The sequence below is a fragment of the Squalius cephalus genome (genome assembly GCF_949319135.1).
Source record: "Squalius cephalus genome assembly, chromosome: 4".
In the NCBI taxonomy this organism is placed as follows: Eukaryota; Metazoa; Chordata; class Actinopteri; order Cypriniformes; family Leuciscidae; genus Squalius; species Squalius cephalus.
Genome location: NC_137125.1, coordinates 32,985,545 through 32,995,231, shown reverse-complemented (window position 1 = coordinate 32,995,231; position 9,687 = coordinate 32,985,545). Strand labels below are relative to the sequence as shown.

Below are 9,687 nucleotides of genomic sequence, written 5' to 3'. Positions count from 1 at the left end.
TGTAAAAAAAAATATATAACTTTAAAAATTGTAATAATTTCCTAGTTTAACAGAACATGTAAGTGTGAGCAGCTCTGTTTAGTTAAGAATACTCATCTTCTCTTATCAAAGCAAGTAACAGAAATATGGAATTTGATCCATATTGTTTGATTTTTATGCCTATAGTTCTGCTGGTGAGGTTTTTGTAGAGAACTGCGGGAGCGCGCATGACTCCATGACTGAGGGAGCGCGTGCACGCGACAGAGGAAGGGAGAGTTCTTCTTTCACTGCTCCATCCGGGAACTTTTCCGAATTAGCATTGACAACCGAAGCGCAACTTTTTCCCCAGGCAAAGTGAAATCACGCCGCGCACTCGGACAAAATATAGTTCCACATTTTTCAACTCAAAGACTTAGAAATAAAGCCGTACGTTACGGATAGGTCGTTCAGGCGTTTGCCGTGTGGATTACGGAGTGAATTTACGTGACTGCTGGAACCTTTAGGTCGCTTTCTGAGCACTTTTGTTTATACTGGCGTAAAGTGGGTGATGAGTCTTACGGCCAGTAAAGAAGCGAGAACTTGCTGTGCAGCCCGAGTAGTTCTTGCGATTGTTATTGTTGCTTTTAAAATATTTGTATTACGCCACAAATAACGCGGATCGCGTCGAAAGTGGAGGAAAAGTGCTTCTGAAGTCGGAATATGGAGCTACAAGGCCTTCAAGAAGCACTCAAAGTAGAAGTCCAATGTCATCAGGTAAATAAAAATGGCATTTTGTTCAAGCTTTCCTGGGATTCTTATATGAATAAAACGCTATAAGACGGACATCAGCCGTGTTCGAACGCTTTAATTCGGGTGGAATTCGTAGCCTTTTAGAGTCATACAACGGTAACATTCTTTCGCCTTTATGACGCCATAATCACTTTGAGCGCATATTGTTAAAACGTTCTTTGATGCACTTTCACGCGTGCGGCGTGTTTTTAGCGATTTGCACTAATAATGCGGCGGTTTTGTGTAGCGATCGGGACGAGACTTGAATATTTATGAGGTTCAAACGGACTCGCTGCTCGCCGCTTTGTTCCTCCCTCACATCCTAACTTGAAACACTTTCAACGAAACGCATTTTCGTTGTTTTACTTCGTTTAGAAACTAGTTGCACTGATGAAGCGGGACCCACAGGTAATTTATTTTATTTGAAGCGTTGAAGAATGGGGCATTTACATTGGGGCGAGAAACTTTATCGGCATCACTAGTTCTTACGGACGTTCTCAACGCTTTGTCCTTTACGTGACTTTGCCAAATAACACAAGGGGGGTTTGTGAAGTTCTGAAAACATTTAGGTTGGTTTTGGGGAAGAATCGTGTTGATTAAATGTGTTTAATATTATAACGGTGAGCTTAAGAAACAACTACACTAAAGGCAAAGCAGAATAACTGCTTTAAGTGGAAAAACAAGTAATAATTCAGTTAATAGGGATTATATTTGGCCTCATGAATGCATTAAGCGACATTTTGGAAACAAATCCCCCTTTCATACAAGGAAAAACACATTAAAAATACTATAAATTAGCTGGGCTCAGTGAAATCATAATAAACAACAACTGCTTTATGTGCACATGAACATCGTCTTGGTTCTTTAGTAAATTGTAGCGTCCATTTTTAGTAGGTCGACATGTTTCTAGAGAGTTTGTGAAGGAAAGTTGCTCACTTCCTCGGCCATGTTGCATTAAAACATCGCTGTCCAGTGTGTACTTAGCCTCAACGTACTTATTCGATACTTTATCGACAGTCTTCCCGGTGGGTTATATTTCTTGGTCACATGACGACGTGGTAGAATTTGATTCGATCTCTGCAGTTCACTTTCACTTTTTTTTAATAATCGCGACTCAAAAAGCAAGGTCATCAATACTATAGCGTTCCGATAGCAATTATTCATGTGTTCACTGGTAATTCGTCTGCTTGGCCTTGGTTTGTTGGTTTGTTAGACACAAGGTCTCAATCCTTCACTGAATTCGCCTGTCAGAATGACTGAATTTAGAGTCCGTTCGATTGTGAGTTTCAGTTCGTAACGCAGTTTCAGCACCTCGGACAGCGGCGCGCGCCTGCATTTCAACGTGTTTTAAATGTCAAATGTTGCCACTGTGTGAAATGTTTGTTGTGAGGCTTTTTTTGGTGTACCCCAGTTTGATAGTGGAAGCTTCCATTTTGTGCTGAAGGGGTGTTGGTTTCTTCCTAACATGGAGCAAAAGTCTGCAGAGTTTCTGGCTGGGGGGAGGGCTCATTCATGGCCATTCTGGAGAGGGGGAAGGGAGGAGAAAACACTAGTCAGCATCACACAAGACACTACACACAAGCCTCTGTAGGCCTTATAACACTCCTTATGAGGTTCTCCTAATTAATAGTGTCTATCACAGTTTAAATGCTTAACAATACTAACTTATTCATGCTTAAGAGTCAAATAATGCAGTAAATACTAGAGGAAAAGCATTCAAATACATGCAAATACATATAATGGGCTACAAGTATGATATTTTTGTTATTGTGTGATTAAATCAAAGGATATACAGAATTATAAGGCACCATGATGATTCTATAATGCAATAATCATACCCATATATCGCATTCAGAGATCAAATTCCAGAGGTTTTAAAGTAAGGTGTCATAATTCACCGCTAAATGTAAACCTTTTAAAACATAAAACGTTGCTTTCTCAAGGCATTCTCATGTTTAGGTTTTCATAACCCCAACAAAGGCTGCGACTTTGTAGTACAATTTATAATTTATTTAACAGTTTTTCCCTTTTTACTATTAAAGTCTTTGAGAAGTGAATTCTAAATGTGTAGTATGTAGAAAATCCAGAATGTTGCAAACCTAACCACCACATTTATAAGCGACTGCTGAGTGAATGCAGGGTGTTTTGTCAGTACTAAAGCTTATTTATGCTAAATGCTGTATTCGTGAGTGTCTAGAAACTAGAAATATGTAACTGAACATGATATTGGACATTTTTTTTGTCATCTGGGTCTGTACTGACCCATCCTCTTCATATTTCACCCGAACTTTAATTTGAAGGAGGCTTGTAAATGAATGCAGATGATGGGAGGAAGCAAACCCTCCAGTATTTATTAACTGAGAACATCATAATTGTGTGAAGCCTTTGTAAGTATCTTTGTAAGTTCCCCGCAGGGCAAATAACTTTTATTCATATATAAATATCTGTCTTAGCTTGTGAGTTTTTAACACATATTATGCGAGAGGGTTTTGTATTGTTGTCTTCTTGCTAGTTGTTGCATCACTGATCCAGAAACACTCATAAACTTGCTGTAAGTCTTGAGCTTTGATTTGCTCAATTTTTGGTCTCTCTCAGGGCTCACAAATCCTTCCTAAACTGATCCCTGTGTGTGTCCCTTATGCACAGTGAAAATGAATTGTGTTGTTTTAGTCTTTTGCAATAGAATAAGGTTTTGCTTCCTGCAAAAATATCCCTGTTTTCGTTAGTTTGCAGTAAAACATTTGCAATGTCTGCTTATTCAGATTCATAGAGATGTGACACACATTTCCATGTGATAAATGAATGGTTCACCCAAAATCAAATTTTATAGAGACAGAAGAAAGTAAATGTTTAAAGGTTGAATAAGTTTGATGCATTAGCACTTGTATCTCTTTGCTTGAAAGCAGTTCAGCGTTCTGTCCAGAGTGATTTATGTAACTCTGTCCCACAGACTGACAGCAGCTTTAATGTTCATATGTGAAAGCGTTAGGGCTGGATCGACGTGTCGACATAATCGATTGCGTAAATGAGTCGATTTGCGTTGAATGCGTCTAATCGCTGCGGTGTTTATGGTCATTCAATGATGGTGGCTCTGACTCTTGGGCTTGTTGAAAATCAGCTGTTATCACAGAAATATTGAGCCCGATCTAAAGGGCAGGATTTATTTTTAACAGAGACCAAATAAAATGCTGTAAAACTGAAATGGCACAGGCCTACCACAGCAGCACAACTTCTCAGGGTTTGTCTACCTCAAAACAACCAAACAGCAGTGTATGTATTTAGACTATTATAGTACATTTTTTACGCAGCACTAGAATACGGTTGTCAGTCCTATATTTTGTGCTTAAAGGGATAGTTCACCAAAAAATTCAAATTTGCCCATGATTTACTCACCCTCAAGTCATCCTAGGTGTATAAGACATTCTTCTTTCTGATGAATTCAATCTGAGTTATATTAAAAAATATTCCAAGCTTTAGGCCTATAGTGAATTGCCGTTTCTGTTTTGAAGTCCATAAAAGTGTATCTATCCATCATAAAAGTGCATCTATCCATCATAAAAGTGCTCCACACGGCTCCGGGGGGTTAATAAAGTCCTTCTGAAGTGAAGTGATGCATTTGTGTAAGAAAAATATCCAAATTTAAAACTTTGTAAAGTAAAATAGCTTCCAGCCAAATGAAAATACAAGCGCAACTTATGCGAGTAATGCGACGTACTGCTGATATTTAGGCTATTCCATGACGCACTACGCTACTTCTGATGTCATAGACGCAAGTACGTCATAGACTGTGTATGTTCGTTTGGCCAGAAGCTAGAATTTTACTTTGTGTTAAATATGAATATTTTTCTTACACAAATGCATCGCTTCGCTTCAGAAGGCCTTTATTAACCCCCCCGGGTCGTGTGGAGCACTTTTATGATGGATAGATGCACTTTTATGATGGATAGATGCACATTTATGATAGATAGATGCACTTTTATAATGGATAGATGCACTTTTATGATGGATAGATGCACATTTATGATGGATAGATGCACTTTTATGGACTTCAAAACAGAAACAGCAATTCACTGCCATTATAAAGCTTGGAAGAGCCAGGACATTTTTTTAATATAACTCCGATTATATTCGTCTGAAAGAAGAATGTCATATACACCTAGGATGACTTGAAGGTGAGTAAATCATGGGCTAATTTTCATTTTTGAGTGAACTAGCTATCCCTTTAATACGGCTGTTTATACAGCATCCGGTTTTATACGAATGCAGTGGGTGCGATGCTGCGAGACGCATGGCTCAAGCGTACTCTCTGCTACCAGTTACAAAGCATTTAACGTAATTGTATCTAATGGATGAACTTACGCCTTGATAGGACTCATTTATTTAATAACTCACTGACAATCACTGTTAAACTTCACCGTTTTATTTTTGTTATTGTCGCTATGGTTACTGCTATGGATGGTTAGAATGCTGTTGTGACTTGAGCTGTTTGATCATATGGGTGAATTAACATATTCAACAGCTACTTTAATCTCAAGACGGAACAAAACATTTCAGGTTTCACACTTGTAAGCAGTTGCTGCTGTAAATCCCAAAAAGTGACTGTGAGTCGTAGTAAACGCCTATACTGCATAAACCTGATCTTTAGTCATAAATAGTATCATTAGATAAAAGTTCATACATAGATTAGTTATGTTTATTATTTATTGGTAAATGAACCAAAAGATTAATCGACTATTCAGAAAATAAACAATAGATTAACTAGGAAAAATTATAATAATAATAAAAAAAATCTTTAGTTTCAGCCCTAAAAAGAATCTGAGTGTAATATAAAAAATCTTTTAATGTGCATATTATGTAATAAGACACGAAAGTGTAAATACTGATAACCCATAAAAGAAAATGGTTACCATTCACTTCAAACCTTTTATCTCTTCTCTTCAAACCTTTTCTCTCTTGCATTGAACAACACAAAGTCGAATGGACACAAATATCATATTTTTCGTATCCGTCTTGTGCTTTACAGTACCCATAGTTTCAAAGCCAAATATGGATTGAAATTGAATTATTGATGTTGTGTGGGTTTGATTTATTCTTGTCTGGAACAGGATGTTAAAACTCTGGTACTTTTATGTGAGGTACTTTACGCGAGGAAATCACAAAGCATCAGTTGTAGAGATGTAGTGAGTTCTTCATTTGTTTTCCCGTGCAGTCCTGGCCAGGACGTGAGTTCCTCGTTTTTTGCGTTGTGGTCGGGAAAGCCCTGCTAAATGATCCTGATGTTAATGAAGACACATGTACGGCTCCTCCTGGAGCTGGAGGTTAGTTTGAGAGTGAGATTACTGACCTGCTTTGAAAGGAATAGTTTATCCAAAAATTACAATTCCATAATTGTTTTTCCATATTGTGCACTGTATTTCAAGTTTTCGGAAGTCGTATGTTAGCTAATACACAACACAAATTGAAGTTGTTTTTCACTCTGCATTTCTTAAATCAAAAAATATTGCAGGTTTGAGGTCAAAATCAGTGCTTGACATCAACCTGGCATAGTCCATATTAGGGCTGGGTATTGACACAAATTACTGGTTGGATTATGTTTGCCTGATAAAAGTAAAGTTTTCGATTCTTGGGGTTTAAGAATTAGCCTACTATTGTTTTATCAAATAAAAATCGATTAAAATCGAAAAATCTCTATTTTTTTTTACCCAACCCTAGTCCATATGATGTATTCAGTCAATTTCAGAGCTTTGGTGGGTCATTTCCCAACGGAAAGCTTTCATAAGGCTTCAGACCACTTGAAATAATAGCATTCGAGCTATGTGGACTGACTGGTGCTTTAATGATGAGTTTTACTATTCCACTATTTTATTCTGGTCATAACTGACTATCATTTTATGAAAAGGAGGTTCATGAAGCATCTTCAGTTGTTCTCCTTTTGTGTTTTTGCTGCATGTTTTTTGTACAGAACATTCAGATATGGAGATGAAAAAAGGCCTTTGGTTAAAACATGGTTTCGATTGCATCACTTCACGGGATATGGAATTTTTATTTTTTTTCCAGCAGAATATCAAAGTCACTAGATGCCACAACATCATCTAAACTACACGCAATCCATTTTTATCGACAAGATTGATATTTTTGCAAAGTTCAAGTTCAGATTTGATTAGGCAAACTGGTCGTATCCAATGGCAACACAGTCTGATACTAGGACAACAGTGCGAATCATTCATGTTCAGACATGATGTTTGAGCTCAGTGTGTGAGGTTATAAGACCTGTAGGAAAAAGGCATGATGGACGGCCAGTTGAAGCTTTTCATTTTAATGATTCTAGCAGTGTTTTTGATCTGTCCTTGTGTCTCATAGCAACACCGTCTGCGGTAAATCATTCATGCGGTTATTTCTGTTGATGTATTTCACTCTATTATTGTGAAACACTTCTAGAGCCATTCATACACAATCTCATAAGACATTAAATCATGTAAGTGATTTATGCCTTGCTTTATAATATTTGTGAAGCATTAAAGCCTTTTAGACCAAAGTGATCAAGTTTGTCATCATCTCCATTGTCTTAAAGACCTGAATCTGAAAATCAAGCTTTTAATGTTGTTTATATGTCTATATGGTGTTTTTAATAATAAGACAAACTATGTGCAAATTCATGTCAACACATTACGTATTGAGTATTTTCTCCTTAAAACTGCAGTGAACCAAAGACAGTCTCAAAAACACGATTTGAAATCGCTGGGTCACAAACTACCTTGTAACCAATCAGATCAATGTGTGATTGTCAACGAGTGGATCTCTGAGCTGGTGTGAGTGAGTGGAGGCGGGGCTAGTTTGCATATATTTATAGAACTTACTTAGAATTTACTAAATGAGGCAAGTGTGTAGAGTTACATTCAAGCTATTTTAAGGCATGAAGAATATTTTTTCAAGGAAAAAACTTTTAAAAATGTCATTTTGGTGATCAAAGATGAGTTTTAGGGCCCTTTCACACCTGAAAGTCCGCACCAAGGTCCGAACCAGAGTTCATGTTTTGATACTTTGTATACATTTGGTTAGTTTTGATTTGGTTTCACATTGCAATTATGCGAGCGCACTAAAGAACTTTTCATGACGTACTTGCGTCCTGTCGTCATCATCTACATGGCTGCATATTGACATTGATTGGGTTGTAAACGGACGTGCGTCTGACGTCAGCGTGTTGTCAATTCGGCGGGAAACTTTGACAAGAATGAATGAACAGACGCATATCGTTGCCACTATACTGTTATTATTATGGCATTACTCCCTGCAGCACCAACTATACTCGAGGCTAGTTCAAATTCGCCAAATGAACGTCCTCGTTGTGCGAACATTTTATCATCGCCGACAGGACGCTGGACAAATGTGTGTTTGTGTGTGTGTGTGTGTGTGCGCGCGCGCATCAGCTGGAAGAAACGCTGTGGGCAGGACTGACAGATCTGCACATAAATATTCTTCTTCAGTTGTTTAGGCCACGCGGGAACCACCGGGACTTCCTGTAAATAGTCCGAAAGTCCGAACCATACAGAAAATGCTTTCACACTAGAAACGAACCAAACCTTTGAACAGTTTGATCCGGACCGAGACCACCTCTTTTCGTCGGACCAAATTTCGTCTGTTTGGTCCGGACCGTGGTCCGGGGGAGGTTTCACACCTGTAATTTTGATTCGGACCAAACTGAAAAGTCCTAAAGTCCGGACCAAACAAGGTAGGTGTGAAAGGGCCCTTAATGGATAAATTGATCAACTACAAAGGGACTTTAATATTCTTCTTGAGATAGCAGGGCTTTTCAAAGACATGTGATCTGTGTGTCCAGTTGGAAATATCTCCAGATCCTATAAATTGAATTTTACTGTATTTTGTTTGATTCGCTATTTTTTAAACCTTATTTAATGAGTTTTCTATTTAAATATCATTCCAAAAAAGTTAAATACTGTAACAACACACGCCATGCAGCCAGGGGTGGGGAGTGGGACATTATCAGTGAATAAGGACTTCTATTTCTGTCTGTTTGTCACACAAAGCTATCATATAACATCAGAAGACTTGGAATATAGTGCCCAAGTCATATGGACCATTTTTATGATGTTTCTTTAATCCTTTTTAGAGCTTGACAGATGTGCTCCCTAAGACCTGTAGTAAATTTCTCTAGAGTGCATGAGGCCCATTCCGTCACTGAGCGTGACATTTGCTTCAACGCTCTGGCTTTCTGTGCTGTGAGACTAATAAGGTAATGAGATTAGATCACGTTAGATGACCAATAGGATTACTTTGTTTGAACAAGTCAACGTGATGACTCTTGGCCCTGTTCCAAAACCTACTTACAGTGCCTTATAATATTTCGGCCAATTTTAAAGAAAGCATTGTAATGAGCTTGTGAAAAAAGTCTCTTGACGCAATTTTAAATATTCTTAAAATTTAGTACCAAATAATATATCAATACGAATAGCTAAACTGATCTTATTTCATGCCATACGTGTATGTTTGTTATTTCAATGATAAAGCTGTCTCAGAAGGCAACTGCCTATAGTATACAGCGAGGCTGTTTAGTATTTTGGAACAGAACCCAACTGTCTGTTAGATTTACCACACAATTTCCTCAAAAGATGAAGTCTCAACTTGCTTTACTGGTTTTGATGTTCCGGTCCATTTCCTGCGCTACTTAATATGATGGAATATGATGCCTGAATAGTTTAGATGTGTTTGAGTCAGCATTACTATGGCCAGTGATTGGGAAAAGGTCTTCATTTGATCAATAATTTATTGTTTCACAGATTCTGACCATCAGAAATATAGTAAGACATGTAATTTGCATGAACCCTGTTTATCTTGTACTTTTTTATGATTCGTACTACAGTACGGTGGCCTAGTACTGCACAACTCAAACGAAATTTAAAAAGCAAACATAAGTTCACAACA

General features: G+C 37.8%; 1 protein-coding gene across 3 annotated transcripts in view; it reads left to right on the top strand.

Annotated features, from left to right (window-relative positions):
• The first annotated feature begins 331 nt into the window (after nt 1–331).
• Nucleotides 332–9,687, top strand: part of phf21b (PHD finger protein 21B) — a 62,065-nt gene continuing 52,709 nt past the window's right edge. For 2 of the 3 annotated variants that reach the window (XR_013820872.1, XM_079868901.1), the window contains exon 1: nt 332–732. Coding sequence is in view for 2 of the 3 variants with exons in the window: in XM_079868901.1 (XP_079725027.1) it covers nt 679–732 (54 nt within the window). In the remaining variant the exon portion in view is untranslated. Of the gene's footprint in view, nt 733–1,035; nt 1,156–9,687 lie in introns of those variants that run through there. The other variant, XM_079868902.1, reaches the window with a different exon arrangement.